Source organism: Bos mutus, chromosome 1 (assembly GCF_027580195.1).
Source record: "Bos mutus isolate GX-2022 chromosome 1, NWIPB_WYAK_1.1, whole genome shotgun sequence".
In the NCBI taxonomy this organism is placed as follows: Eukaryota; Metazoa; Chordata; class Mammalia; order Artiodactyla; family Bovidae; genus Bos; species Bos mutus.
Window position 1 is genome coordinate 5,358,492 of NC_091617.1, and position 16,366 is coordinate 5,374,857.

The 16,366-nt window shown below is 38.1% G+C and overlaps 1 protein-coding gene across 9 annotated transcripts in view; it reads left to right on the plus strand.

The window, feature by feature from the left end:
• The window catches only part of GRIK1 (glutamate ionotropic receptor kainate type subunit 1), a 465,070-nt gene that overhangs the window by 433,800 nt on the left and 14,904 nt on the right, over positions 1-16,366 (plus strand). For 6 of the 9 annotated variants that reach the window (XM_070367863.1, XM_070367989.1, XM_070367928.1 and 3 more), the window contains 2 exons: positions 4,935-5,160; positions 12,457-12,707. In XM_070367863.1, the coding sequence (XP_070223964.1) occupies positions 4,935-5,160; positions 12,457-12,707 (477 nt within the window). Of the gene's footprint in view, positions 1-4,934; positions 5,161-12,456; positions 12,708-14,014; positions 14,165-16,366 lie in introns of those variants that run through there. The other 3 variants (XM_070368066.1, XM_070368197.1, XM_070368277.1) reach the window with 1 other exon arrangement.

The following is a 16,366-nucleotide window of genomic DNA, read 5'->3' on the forward strand; positions in this document are numbered from 1 at the left end:
CTAAATTCATGTAAATTGTTTCCATGAATTGTGTGATGGCTACAAGAATTGCAGCAGCGCTAGTTATAATAGAAAGATGCCACAGCTTTTTACTGCAATTATTTTTTTTAGAAAATGTGTTAATGCTGTTAAAATGTCAGCCAAGTCATAATTTTGATGGTCTGTGTGTTAAAACAAATGGTTGATTCCCTATGAGTTAAGAACACATACCCTAGAGCCAGATTGCTAGGGCCGGGTCCTAGTTTCTCGTTTCTGTATGTGGCATTCTGTTTCCTCATCTGTAAAGGAGAAATAATAATGCTATCTTTCTCATATGAACACTGTGAGGATTAAATGGATTAATAATGCAAAGTGCTTGAATCATTGTGGGCACACGGTAAACACTGCATGTGTTGGTTATTATTACTATTTTCAATAAGCAGTTTTTAAGTGTACAGAGACCAATTGTAAAATCATTTCCCATTGAGTGTTTAACTTGCAAGAATTATGAGAGGAAAAAGAGAAATAAACAAGTCATCAAATGGTGATATATTTATACTCCCTTATAACAAATTTTAGATGAAAAAAAACACTTATTCTTTGCCAACAGCCTTTCAGCAGCATCAGAATAGCCATATAATCAGGTTTAACTAGACAAAATAAATGTATTTAAACCTTGATTTAACCCCTGTAAGATTAAAAAAAAAAAAAAACTAAAGAATTTCAGATTTGATAAATGAGAACTTTTCAGTTTTAGTGATTTTTGATAAGCTCAGAGTACTTTACAAATCTTCTAATTAACCTTTGACATATTCAATGAAATAAAATGCAATCACTATTTCTTCTTTTTAAACATATATTATTTAGAGCAATTTAGCAGGCTGAGAATGTAGAAGATTTAGCAGTGCAGAAACATCCAAACTGTTATTCAAACAATTTGCTTGGTCTTTTAATATTTATGACAATGTTCCATAAAGCATGCTTTTATTTTTAAGAATTATTAAGATTTGTGTCTTAAAAAGTATCTATTAAAAAAATAAACTTAATTTAATTACTCTTAAAATAGTACTTTCTGACCAAACAAAATAAATATTGCAAAACATAGTATAACAGAGGATGGAATTCAAAAATAAGGGGGAAAAAGACCTTCACTGTGTATTGGCTCTTTAATCAACATGACACCTGGGTGTCACTTCACTGTTGTTGAAGTCAGGACCTGCATAAGTAATGTGAAAAGGCTGTTCTGAAGAGTAGAACCTAGGAGTTGAAGGATCCTTAAGTGAAACTTGTCCAACAGCGAAATTCTCCTTGTAAGTTCCCAGTGGTAGAAAATGCACTATATCCTAAGGTGCTCAAGCCATCTGCAGATAGTTTTAACTGCTAAAAAGGTTATTTCTTAGCCACATTCTGGGTCTTTCTATCTAAGCTCCCCAGTTTTTCAAATGTAGAATAGAAGGCACTCCCACAACTTTCTAAAAGAGGAAAGAAAACTTTAAATGAAATCAGAAGGGTGCTATTCTCTGACCGATTATATTTTCCACTATTAGGCTAGAGTAAACATAGCAGGAGGGGACCAGAGAAATTTAGAATGCTCCCTATATGCCTTCTACTTGACCAAGTCCTCCACCAAGTAACCATTTTCTTACCAAGGAAAATTTCTGCCCTCAGTGAGTCACACTCCATGCCAGCTAGATTTCCCTTCTAGCACCTCAGGGAACTCAAGCCAAGATCAACCTTCTACTCCAAAAAGGAAGATGTAAATATGACCATGACCTTAAGGGTCATGATTCATGACCCTGAATTAATTAATGACCTTCAGCTATATATGTTGTTATTGTTCCGTTAGTAGGTTGTGTTCAACTCTTTGTGACCCCATGGAGTATAGCCCTTTAGACTCCTCTGCCCATGGGATTTCCTAGGCAAGAATACTGGAGTGGATTGCCATTTCCTTCTCCAGGGCATCTTCCCAACCTAGGGATCCAACTCATGTCTCCTGCATTGGCAGGTGGATTCTTTACCACTGAGCCACCAGGGAAGTCCCATCAGCTCTACAGAGCCATGCTAATCAAAGTATGATATGACACGTGTTGATTCAGGGAACATTGTGTTACCAACCTGCAATAAGATTAAAAAATAAAATGAGAATAAGAGTTTAGAAGTGCTGTAGCTCGATTAATGGATACTTCTTGAATGTAGACCACTTTGAAGTCTGTCAAAATTTAATCTGGTGAGCCACACCTGGTATGAGTGATATGAATCCCTACCTACCATAACACAGTAGGACCCCAGATAGGTCTGCCTGGGAATGAAAGCATAGACAGTCCTTCACTGCAGATGATTTGAGAACCACACTTGATTGGGATCAATAACAAGTGTATAGGTTTTCAGGTGAATCTTCTCATCTTTTTCCATGTCCTTCAGTACATAAATTCCAAGAAGGATTCCTCCCCAGGTGGTCTATTTCTCATGAATGAATTGATCTTTTACTTTGTCTTGTCCTCAGCTTCCACGCATGCAAGCTAAGTCGCTTCAGTCATGTCTGACTCTGCAACTCTATGGACTGTAGCCCTTCAGGCTCCTCTTTCCATGGGATTCTCCAGGCAAGAATATTGGAGTGGGTTGCCATGCCCTTCTCCAGGGGATATTCTCGACCTAGGGATCAAATCTAAGTCTCTTAGGTCTCCTGCATTGTTAGGAAGGTTCTTTACCACTCAGCTCCACCTGGAAAGCCCTCTAGCTTCCATAGACCACACACAAAAAAATCCAGTTTTCTACCTATTTACAGTATTTATCTTTAATAAAATTTAAATATAATGGAAAAATAGATGTTTCATGGATTTTTTGTATGGGGCTAACTCCTAGTTTGCATTAACATGATACCAAATCGCAAATAACCTCAGGGCATAATTCGAGTTCATGAATATATGCTATAGTGTCACAGGTAGATCATAAGGTGAAAATCATTCTCAGAAGAATTTAGCAAGATTGACATTCACCTACCCAAAATAAGCATGGAAAGACCATGCTTGTTGGTCATTAATTACATTAATTATATTAATAGCTGAAAGTCATTAATTAATTGATTAGATTGCAGGGGATTGAACTCTGGGGCTTCTCTGGTGGCTCAGATGGTAAAGAATCCGCTTGCAATGCAGACTCAGGTTCGGTCCCTGGGTCAGGAAGATCCCCTGGTGAAAGGGATGGCAACACACTCCAGTATTCTTACCTGGAGAATCCCATGGACAGAGGAGCCTGGTGGTGTATAGTCCACAAGACCAAGGGATTGGCTGTAATTGAGTGACTAATCTAACACTGAGGTCCAGTGTTACCTATGGTACATATTAACCAGTTTTGTGACTTTCATGAAGTCTCCAAACCTTCTGTACCAAAATTTCCTCCTCTGTGAAAACAGGAGTTTGAATGGACCAGTTTCTAAAGTCTCTTGACAACTTTAAAATTTCATAATTCTAAAAAAAAAAATTTCCCTTAAGGAAGTTTCGTGATGGAGGAATAATTTTCCCAGCAGTATATTCACTGCCAAAAGACAGACTGACCTCTTTGCACTTGCACAAGTAGCTCTTTGTTATAAATTTTGCATTATCAGACTCTTCTAGGCTAAAATTACCCAACAAATTAGGCATTGACCCCAACCTCAAAAAAACACTTTTTCATGGTTACATGAACCCCAACTTTCAGATATCTCTGAGAGTGAGGAATAATTCACACAGGCCTGATCATGACAAAATGGTTTCCATAACACACCAGTATCTAGAAGGTACTGTTTATTGAATTGCTATTTGTCTCAGGAGACTTTTCTCAAGGGGCTCTTCAAATGTTTAACAACCCAAAATAAAGCCATCTGGCCTCCCTCAACTCATAAAGCTGACAGCATTAACCCAGGTCTTAAATAGATTTAGGAATTGAGTGAGCCCCCAGGAACACTTGAACACGAGTAACCACGCTAGCGTTGAATTCACAGGTATTTCATTCATTGCTTACGACCACAAATCATGTTTTAAATCATCTTACACCCCTGAGATGGTAAGATGATAAGCCCTGTGCCTACCAAGGAAGCTCTCGTGTGTGTGTGAGTGTGTGTGTGTGTGTGTGTGTACCATATACAATGTGTGAGCTAGAGATAGCTCGAAATTATCAGTAATTCCCCTAGTGTCTTTCATCTTTCAAATTAATAGAGGGAAGTGCTGATGCAAATGAAGACAAATACAGAAAAAAAATTGAAACAATATGGAAATTACAAAACAAAATGTAAACAAAATCATGCAACACTTTCAAATGAAAATTTAGTCCTCATTATCTAAACCACAATTGGAATTTAAAACTAAGTATATACAAAAAAGGCATATAAGAAGACAATAAGAAGAGTTTTCTGATCTGAATTTCAGTTTGAAAGAGCATTTGCTCTAATTTTTCTAGAGAAGATAAGAATAATCAGCAGTTCTTTCATAAATAAAGCAGAGAAACTCTGGGATGTATCCCAAGGCTGTCCCTGCAAAGAAATGTTACATACCGGAACAGTAAAACAATGCCTACTGAAGTTAAGTAGTTGAAGGCAATGGAATTAATGAATAGAGTCCTGGGGTGATCTAGTCACCCCTTGGCCCATGGGGCCTTGAAGTCGTCTTCTTAAGTGGCCAGAGTTCACTGGGCAAATGCTGTCATTGATACCAATGTTGTCTCTTCCATTCTGAAATCAGCAAAAGGCAATGTCTTACATCTATGGGGCAGGATCTCTTTTTTTCTCCATAGCTGCCTCAGCGCCCCCAAGGGTTTTTCCTTGACAACTACCGAACTAAAGTCCCAGGATCATCAATATTAGTTTCCTACCTAAAGAGAAAGAATCCTCCCTACACAGTTTGAATCCCTGGGCTTTTGAATAGCTTCAGGGCCTATTTTCTCAGCACTCTCTGCTGGCGGGTGTGTTTGTTTCCCTGCAGAAATCGAAGATATCCACCTATGAGAAGATGTGGGCTTTCATGAGTAGCAGGCAGCAGACTGCCCTGGTCAAAAACAGTGATGAGGGGATCCATCGAGTGCTCACCACTGACTATGCCCTGCTGATGGAGTCCACCAGCATCGAGTATGTGACGCAGAGAAACTGCAACCTCACCCAGATCGGGGGCCTCATTGACTCCAAAGGTTATGGAGTGGGAACGCCTATTGGTAAGAAAGGCAAGGCAGTATCCAAGATGGCGAATGTTAATTACAAAGTATAGAAGGGAATGGACTCAAACATATCTATCCCACATTCTGAGAAAGTCTACAGTGCCTCCCATGGACTAATTAAAAGGGAAATGCCCATACAGATCATAGACACGTTCGAATTAAAGAGTCTAGGATCTTCAATCTAATAAACTTTCAACTCATTATTTCTTTCAAGTTCTGCCACTGCATATATGTTTGAGGTCATAGATTTTATTATTTTACCGCAAATATTGTTTAACAATATCTTCCAAATTAACACTCCTCACATTATGTTCTCCAATACATGCCTATATAGTCTTTCTATAGTAAATTTTACTAGAACACAGCAAAATTAACTAAGCATATTAGATGACAAAATTAAAGAGCTAGTGTTCCATGTAAGTAGAAAACAAAACTGTATCTATCAAAAGGAAAAAGGAAAAGATTAAATTATAATTTGCTCAGACAATATGCCAGATTCAGTCATTAATAACTATCTAAAATCTCCAAACAGTCCTTGTTGTTCAGTCGCTAAGTTGTGTCCAACTCTTTGCCACCCCATGGACCGGAGCATGCCAGGCTCCCCTGTCTTTCCCTGTCTCCCAGAGTTTGCTCAAACTCATGTCTATGAGTTTGTCCATGAGTCGGTGAGACCATCCAACCATTTCATCCTCTGTTGCCCCTTTCTCCTTCTGCCCTCAATCTTTCCCAGCATTCAGATCTTTTCCAGTGAATCATTTCTTCATATCAGATAGCCAGAGTACTGAAGCTTCAGATTCATCATCAGTCCTTCCAATGAATATTCAGGGTTGGTTTCCTTTAGGACTGACTGGTTGGATCTCCTTGCTGTCCAAGGGACTCTTCACCAGCACCACAGTTCAAAAGCATCATTTCTTCAGTGCTCAGCCTTCTTCATGGTCCAACTCTCACATTCATAGATTACTACTGGAAAAACCACAGCTCTGACTATGTGGACTTTTTTTGGCAAAGTGATATCCCTGTTTTTAAGATGCTCTCTAGGTTTGTCATAGCTTTCGTTCCAAGAAGCAAATGTCTTTTAAATTTTCTGGCTGCAGTCACCATCCACAGTGATTTTGGAGCCCAAGAAAATAAAATCTGTCACTGTTTCCACTTTTTCCCCATCTATTTGCCAAATAGTCCTGCCCTTGATTTTGTACCACTTCACAGTCTAAGGTTATTATTACCTTGTAGGCATACAGACCCACACAGCTAGGTCTTCTTGCATGTCTGAGATCCAGAACTATATTCTGTATTCAAGGGCCAATGACTTCCCTATCGAAAACTCCATTTCCCTCACTACAGAAACTGAATTGTGTAAGGTTCTGGTATGGTGGCAATCTGTTCTGCTCACATGAGTCAGCAGCAATTTTCTGATAAGCATTCCAAAGAGGAGGAATTAGAGGCCATCTTAGACCACTGGGTTAGTCCAATAAGAAATCATAAGTTACAGTTACATCAGATAATTAAAGACCCAAGGTTGATTATTATTTTTCTCTTTCGAAAAGGATTCTGTGGTTCCCTCAACACTATACAGGGATCAGAAATTCAGGTGCTTACAGAGATCAAGCAGACATAATTGAATAAAGCTTTGTGTGAAGAAGCAATAGGGAACGGTAGCAACCATGAAGAATTAGAGACTACATGACTCATAAAGGGGTCAGCTGCCTTTCAGGTCAGTTGGTTGTAGGAATTTAGGCACAACATTGTTAAATCTTCTATTTCTCATGAAAAGAACACAAACAAACAGATTTTAGGTGAACTTTCCTGCATTTAGGTGAACTTTAAAGCATTTAGGCAATGCTTTAAATTGGCAGCAAATTTATTTTTTCAAAAAGATTAAGTAGCCTGTATTCAGTTTTTGATCTATACTAACTTGATTAACCAGATAAAGGTCTTCACCTTTTACTGTCAATACATAACCAATTTGATTCCATGCAATACATCTGGTGCTAGAAATACATGCAGTAAAGACATTAACTATATTATTATTGTTGTTATGTATGTCCTTTAAATAAATCAGCAGAATGACTGAGATAGGGAACATGTGACTACCTTATTGCCCCATTATTTATAATAACTTTTCCTGATGAAAATACCAATATTCAAGTGAAGTGAACACTTTTTCCCAAGTGGTTACCTCTCCTTAAACTGTGCTCTTCAGGGGACTCAGTGGGATAGTGAGACATTAACTAAAAGGATACTATGCTTCTTTTTGATTTGAAAAGCGATATCTCATCTCTCTAACTAAGCCTTGTCACCTCATTTTAGATAATGGGGTGGAAGAAGCTAGATGTTATTATATATAATAATATATATAATATATATCTCCTCCATCACTGCAGGAGACCTGTGTTCGATCCCAGGTCAGGAAGACCCCAAAGGAGGGAGCGGCTTACCCACCTCAGTATTCTTGCCTGGAGAATTCCATGGACAGAGGAGCCTGGCAGGCTACATTCCATGGGGTCACAAAGAGTTGGACAGGACTGAGCACACAGGGATCAAACCCATGTCCCCTGCATGGGAAGGTGGATTCTTACCCACTGACCACCAGGGAATCCAATGTAGCATTTTGAAAATGACCATGCCTCCATGTGAAGGAGGCTGACCCTGTGATAATTATCACTGTATTTTATATAATATGATATAAAGAGATTTAAATGTTCCGATTTAGTCTAACTTTTGCCAACATCATGCAGTGTCGGACATACAGATTCCAAAATTGAAGAGTTTTTCCCCCTCCCTACATGAAAAAAAAATACACACCAGGAATTTTTCATAGTGGTTATAAACCTGTCATACTTTTAAAACAAAAACAATGAGGGAATAATTGGAACAGATGGCAGACCTCAGAGAGAATGTATCCATTGGGAATACAGCTGTTGGATAAATTTGTGAGATGTTCTTCTATGATGAATTGACTCTTTAAGAAAGATCAGTTTGCTATTCAGGAAGACTCATGTGTGTACATATATATTTTTTTCAAGTGACTTGTCATAAATCACTTCCAATGTCATTCAGTCCATGTAAGCAACAACAACTGAAGCTAAAATATATTCAAATATAAAAAATTCCCACATACTTCTGGTCTTGCCCTGGCTGGCTCCCTCAAGGCTCCAAGTTCCTTCTCATAGTCAACGATGGGCAAAATCAGCTCAGTCATGACACAAAATTGAAAACTTTGTTTCTTACAGGCTCTCAGGACAGGGCTCTGGAAACGTTCCTCCTGAGGGATTTAAAATAAAACTTGAAGAGAATGAGAGCAGTTAAGCCTAAAACAGGTTACTAGGAAGCTGGAAATGACCTTCCTTGGAGACCAACTTTAAACAGAGATCCGATCTCATCTGTCTGAGTTGTTTTAGGTACCATGCAGCCTGAAGGCACAAGGAGAGCATCAGTCAATGTTTACTGAGTGCCCACTGTGTATACTGCCATGATTACTGCTGCAATTGTTACCCTAGGATCATTCTCACATTCTTCAAAGCACCTTTCTGTACATTCAAGTAAAGCTCTCATGATTCACTTAATTGCTCACATACTATGAGTATGTTAAATGTGCTAATTTTGACACTAACCATCATTCTGGAGGTGTTTAAACAAGCAGCCAATATCTTAATTTGGATTTTGTGAGTCATTTTCTCACAAGAAATCCACACTCTTAACTGACAAGCCCAGAGAAGGCAATGGCAACCCACTCCAGTATTCTTGCCTGGAAAATCCCATGGGCAGAGGAGCCTGGTGGGCTGCAGTCCATGGGGTCGCTAAGCAACTGAGCAACTTCACTTTCACTTTTCACTTTCATGCATTGGAGAAGGAAATGGCAACCCACTCCAATGTTCTCGCCTGGAGTATCCCAGGGATGGGGGAGCCTGGTGGGCTGCCGTCTATGGGGTCGCATAGAGTCGGACATGGCTGAAGCAACTTAGCAGCAGCAGCAGCAACTGACAAGCCACAATCTAACTCCAAAACATTTTGATCTTTTTTTTAACATTTGCTTAAAACTTTTACTTTTGTATTGGAGTATAGCTGATTAACAATTTGTGATATCTTCAGGTGAACAGTGAAGGGACTCAGCCATACATATATATGCATCCATTCTCCCCCAAACTTCTCTCCCATCCAGACTGCTACATAACATTGAGCAGAGTTCCCTGTGCTATTCAGTAGGTCCTTTTGGTTGTCCATTTTAAATACAGCAGTGTGTACACGACCATCCTAAATTCCCTAACTACTGCTTCCCACCATCCTTCCCCCTTGGCAATCATAAGTTCATTCTCTAAGCCTGTGAGTCTCTTTCTGTTTGTAAGTCAGTTCAATTATATCATTTCTTTTTAGATTATATATATAAAGGATATCATATAATTTTTATCCTTCTCTACATTTTGATTTTCTTTTAAACTTGATTTTGAGGTACTGACGATGACTGTAGGAAGTCTTGGGAGGGATGGGAAAAAAATGATAAATGCCACAATATTAATCTTCTGCTTTTTTAACCATGCCTTAAAACATAAGATACATGTGAGAGAAGGGTAGATAACATGGGATAGGGTGCTGGAGGGAGAAGCGTGAATGAATACAACGCTAAAAAAGAGTCGGGAGAATTGAGTGAAGTTCTTGACTCTGCCAGTAGCTATTATTTTCACCCATATTTTCACATCCTAATTTTCTTCAGTTCTAAAAATAAGTGGATTGGATAATATGGATCCTAAGATCTCTTCTTCCAATCCCAAAGAAATGCAATGCCAAAGAATGTTCAAACTACCACACAATTGCACTCATCTCACGCACTAGCCAAGTAATGCTCAAAATTCTCCAAGGCAGGCTTCAACAGTATGTGAACTAAGAACTTCCAGTTGTTCAAGCTGGATTTAGAAAAGGTAGAGGAACCAGAGATCAAATTGCCAACATCTGTTGAATCATAGATAAAACAAGAGAGTTCCAGAAAAACACCTACTTCTGCTTTATTGACTATGCCAAAGCCTTTGACTGTGTGGATCACAATAAACTGTGGAAAATTCTGAGATGGGAATACCAGACCAACTTACCTGCCTCCTGAGAAACCTGTATGCAGGTCAAGAAGCAATAGTTAGAACCGGGCATGGAACAACAGACTGGTTCAAAATTGGGAAAGGAGTATGTCAAGGCTGTATATTGTCACCCTACTCATTGAACTTACATGTAGAGTATATCATGCGAAAATGCCAGGCTGGATGAAGCACAAGCTGGAATCAAGATTTCCAGGAGAAATATCAATAACCTCAGATATGCAGATGACACCACCCTTATGGCAGAAAGTGAAGAGGAACTGAAGAGCCTCTTGATGAAGGTGAAGCAGGAGAGTGAAAAAGCTGACTTAAAACTCAACATTCAGGAAACTATGATCATGGCAACTAGTCCCATCATTTCATGGTGAATAGTTGGGGAAACAATGGAAACAGAGACTTTATTTTCTTGGGCTCCAAAATCAGTGCAGATGGTGACTGCAGCCATGAAATTAAGATGCTTGCTCCTTGGAAGAAAAGCTATGACCAACCTAGACAGCATATTAAAAAGCAGAGACATTACTTTGCCAACAAAGGTTCATCTAGTCAAAGCTGTGGTTTTTCTAGTAGTTATGTACGAATGTGAGAATTGGACCATGAAGAAAGCTGAATGCTAAAGAATTGATGCTTTTGAACTGTGGTGTTGGAGACAACTCTTGAGAGACCCTTGGACTGAAAGGAGATCTAACCACTCAATCTTAAAGGAAATCAGTCTTGAATATTCATTGGAAGGACTGATGCTGAAGCTGAAGCTCCAATACTTTGGTCATCTGATGTGAGGAACTGACTCATTGGAAAAGACCCTGATGCTGGGAAAGACTGAAGGCAGGAGGAGAAGGGTAGGAGAAGGGGATGACAGAGGATGACATGGTTGAATGGCATCACCAAGTCGATGGACAATGAGTTTGAGCAAGTTCCAGGTGTTGGTGATAGACAGGGAGGCCTGGTGTGCTGCAGTCCATGGGGCTGCAAATGACTGAGTGACTGAACTGAATTGACTGAAGCTCTCTTCTGGTTCTAAAAGACCACATTTTCTTTTTTTTTTTTTTCATTTTTCTTTTTCCACCAAGAAGAATGTTAAAGTTTACAGAAAGACCTAGAGTGTACTACTTTCTTACTGAGTAGAATAAAAAGCTTACAAAAACTCTTAGCATCCAAGGAGAAATTTAATAAAGAAATTTTACACTCTTTTTTTATCTCTTCCTTTGCTCTGAACATAGGGATCCAGTATTGGGCAAGCTGTAGCTGCAGCAAGATGGTGTTGATGCTCTCTACTCATAACAGTTAAAAGTCCAATGGCATTGCTAGAAGATAGAGTATAAATAATATCAGTAAAGTACTTGTAAACTTTCTAAATCTAGCTGTATTTTGTGAGACCTTTGAATTATTCAAAACCTACTTTTAATAGTATCTTAATAAGTGTATTAGTCAGTATGAACTAATTACTCTGCAAGTCTGTAGTGGCCAAGGCAATAAATACTTATTTCTTAACTGTGTTATCATCCCATAGCAGACTGAGAGAGGGATTCTGATTCATTCAGTCATCCTGGGACCCAAACCCTTTCTAACCAGTGGTTCCACTATCCCTAGTGTCTTAAAATTGTTTCCTCCTTGCTGAGAATTTAAGGAAAGAGAGGGAGAGAGTAGAGGATCATGTTGGGAGGATTAACGAGACAGGACTGGAAACAGTCATGCAGCACTTTAGCCCCCAGTGGCTAGAAATTGGTCAATCACCACAAGGCATTGTAAAGGAGACTAGGAAATGTCTAGCTACTCCCATAGGAAGAAGAAATGGCACAGGTGATCATCTAGTCAGGCTGTCACAATATTAGACATCCGAAAGCCTAGAAAAAATGGGATTGAAATGATGAAATTCTCTAATGTGGATAAGGATTCATAGGAAACTCACGAGAAGCAGCAGGATGTCATGGAATTCCCAGCTCAGCTCTTCCTTTTTTAAAAGGAACAATCTGAGTAATAGCTCATCTCAGCATGTCAGCTTTGTCCTTTCCAATTATTTAGATCCTTCAAAATATAGGATTGAGCTTCCATGCCCTTTGTTGGCCAATTTGTAGACTGGGGTTTTTCCAATAGCTGTGAGTAGTTAACTCTAAGACACCTGTAATTTACCTGTAAGTAACCTCTAAGACGATAACCCTTCTTTGCATCTTCTTCAACCTTTTGGTAACCAATATCCAAATGTCCTCACTTACAGGCTCTCCTTACCGGGATAAAATTACTATTGCTATTCTTCAATTACAAGAAGAGGGCAAACTGCATATGATGAAAGAAAAATGGTGGCGGGGAAATGGCTGTCCAGAAGAGGACAACAAAGAGGCCAGTGCTCTGGGAGTAGAAAATATTGGGGGCATCTTCATTGTTCTGGCTGCTGGACTGGTCCTTTCTGTATTTGTAGCCATTGGAGAATTTATATACAAATCCCGAAAGAACAACGATATTGAACAGGTGAGTCATCTCTTTCTAAGACGGGTTAGTTTGGGGTTTGTGTTATCTGTCTTAAGTTTAGGGGTATTAAGGATGCTTGCCCTTTTTGTAATAGTCTGTTGAATTAGATGCCAAGAAGAGCCATTTTTGAATTAGAGCAAAGAGCTCTTGAATCCCTGCCAGGTGCTGCTGGCACTGTAGGCCCATCATTTATTAATGAGAAGAAGGAAGCACCTTATACACTAAATCCAATTAGCACTGTTGGAAATGACAGTGCAAAAATTTCAAACTTGGTTAATTTCCTCAACAGTTGTTTGCTCTTAAGATAGAAACCCTAGATAGAGCAAGGAAGAAATAAATCCAAAATTAGAAAAGTTATTAAAAAAAATCTTGGAGAGAAATGTTAGCATCTCCTTAGTTTCAGTACTGAGCACATGTACTAATGCAAAGCAGTCTACATAAAGATATAAATGCAAATATTTTGAAACTGCACATTACCTCTATCAAAGTGTGTTTTGTAAAAGAATAGTTCACAGAAAATGATGAACAATACAGGATGACAATAAAATATGAAAATTTTTATTTTTCCAAATTAGGATTATGGTTGATTTCAACAGTCAACCCTTTTGCCTGTTACTTTTAGCTTTGATAAAAAATCACACCAAGAGTTTACTCTATTCTGAATTAGAGGATGGTGATTAAAGATGATTCCTTCAGAAACCTATGAGAATAAACTAAACACAAAGCTCATGCCCATTGTAGAGCATCTGGTACCCAATGAATTTAAAAATAGTTGGAATTTTGAAACTATGCACTATTAATGACAGTGCTAATTTAAGGCTCAACTATCAATGCCTTAAAATCCTTAACGACTTTAGAACACAGGGCTCTACATTTCCATTTTGCTCTGGGCCTTCCAAATAATATACCCAGTTCTGATTAATAATCTCATATGAGTCCCACTCTCTTTAAGTGGAAACATATCCAAAGATGGGGATGATTGATTATAACCTAGTTTCATCATGAAAATTTTCCCGAAATTACAAGGCAATTGTGAGAACATTAAGTACCACTTTCCTAGACCTTGTTAGAGAAAACTGTCCTTAACTAAAAGGGAGAATGGACTGATCTGCTTTGTTTTAACTTTCAATTTGCTCTTGAGGTGTCTTGTTTTATGCAACTAATTTGAAAAATAAAAGCTTGTATATGTTATGCTTTAATGTGCTTCTCATAATTGTCATTTGATTTAAATTTTCATTTAAACACTCATTTTTTTGCTTCTGATTTATTCATTTTTCTATATTTTTCTCATTTCTTTTGCATGCAAGGCTTTTTGTTTCTTTTATGGACTGCAGTGTAAGCAAACCCATCCAACCAACTCCACTTCTGGAACCACTTTATCTACGGATTTAGAATGTGGCAAATTAATTCGAGAGGAGAAAGGGATTCGGACACAGTCCTCAATTCACACTGTGTAATCATTAAAAAAAAAAAAAAAAAGAAGGTGTACCTCAGTAGAAACTGTTTCTGCTAATTAGTGTTGTTGATGGTATCTGTGTCTACTAAACATAAATAGCCATAACCCCCACCCTTGTTTAAGATAGCAAAACTCACGTACTCTGAACATTGAATTCAATGCACTAGAAACACATGTGCATTTGATGTTGAAACAGAGGTATGTTAGATGTATACAGACTCCAAAATATGTGCATTTACAGCAATTTGCTATACCATTGAGAGAATGGTTATCTTAGTTGTATTTTCATGTATTAAGATTAAACAACTTTTTCCTCATACAAAAGTAGGTTCAGCTATTCAGCAGTGTGAAGCATGAAAACAAATTGTTATTTTGTGGCAGTCTTTTCATCTTTGTGAAACTTTTCTCCCCTTTCTTTCTCCCAGTACCATATGCTCTGTAAAGCCACACTTTCCAACTATCTAAAGCCTCATCTTTTCATAACTCCTTAACAATGTTAATTTTTAATTCAAATTGAGTCTACTATTTGAAATGTATCATTAACACAGAGATTCAAAGATGTGTTAGATTTTAAAGATACAAAAAAAAGGCCTAGAAAATGAAAACTAAACCTAGAAAATGAAACCTCAGGTACCACAGAGGAAGAGCATTGGCTTCCTTGGTGGCGCAGAGGGTAAAGCATCTGCCTGCAATGCGGGAGACCTGGGTTCAATCCCTGGGTGGGGAAGATTCCCCTGGAGAAGGAAATGGCAACCAACTCCTGTATTCTTGCCTGGAAAACCCCATGGATGGAGAAGCCTGGTGGGCTACAGTCCATGGAGTCGCAAAGAGTCAGACACTACTGAGCAACTTCACTTTCACTTTCAGGAAGACATAACATAGTCAAAGATGATCCCTGAGTAGGGATCTCTCAAGTAACATTTATTTGTAGAAATTGACAGTCTTCTGTAGGTTCAGTTAGATAGTATGTTCAGTCTTCAAGGAACTGTGATTTTTCAAGCTATAGATTATTTTTTGCAACCTCCAAGCAAATTCCTAAGCTAGAAATTGATGCCTAGCCTCTTGTATTTTCCACTCACTCGGCCTCTTTCTTTGCACTGATGAACATCTTTTCACAAGATGTTATTTCATTCCCACCCTACTCATCTAGGATAGAATTTTTTGTTTTTGTAGCAATCTTTCTGAGCCTTGCTGCTTTCACACTCATTTCTCTGGATCCTTTGCCATTTTCAATTCCTTCCAAGTATACTAGGGAGAAGGACAAGGAGAAGAAAATAGAGAAAAAAAAATTCCACTATACATTAGTTACAAATCTCTATAAATTTATTTTCCACCTGCATTCAAATGCTGTAAGTAATTTTCACTCTAACTGAGCTTGGTGACATAGAAAGCCAACAACATACTTAATTTGTTGTGACAAAACCTGCCTGCTGTCCCTCTGAGCTTGTTCCTCTTCACAATGAATAGGGGATTTGAAGATGCTTTTCATCTTCCCTCAATACGGATCCATCTGTCTTTGTTCTTCTTAATGGGGTTACATTTTGACATTTGAAGTGATCCCCCAAAATATATTTCTCAGAAGTAGACATAGGCCATCTGTGCAATCATGTACCTTTTTACCTTCTCTTTGCTTAGCTTTAAATGGGTTCCAATTTCTGAATCGCAAGTCTCTTCAATGAACTCTATATTTCTCTAGTAAAGCATGTTCAGGAAAGTTGACTCTCGCCATGATTGTTTCTCAGTCTTGGTTTCTTCTTTAAATAAATACACTTTTAAGAAAATATCTATAAATTACACTAAGATTTATTAGCATTTATTTAGGTAAAAGCAACATACTGTTTGCCCTAAGAGCTCACATCCTCATGATAAAAAAAAAAAAAAACAGATATTGGGATAAACATTATATAATTCATAATTCATTGATTCTACATATAGAAACCACAAATTACATAAATTTATTTTCCCAAGGACTATATATAATAAACCAAAAATGCTACTCAAAAAGTTCAAGGGCTATATATGAGGTATAGATGATCAGGATTAATGGTAACAAAACTTACCTTTTTATACAGAGCATCATTTAAAAGTATGATTCAGAGGTTTGGATAAAATTAATATTTATGAACTACTTTACACTGTAAATAGCTTCCCAGGCAGCCCTAGTGGCAAAGAACCCATCTGCCAATGTAGGAGACATGAGAGA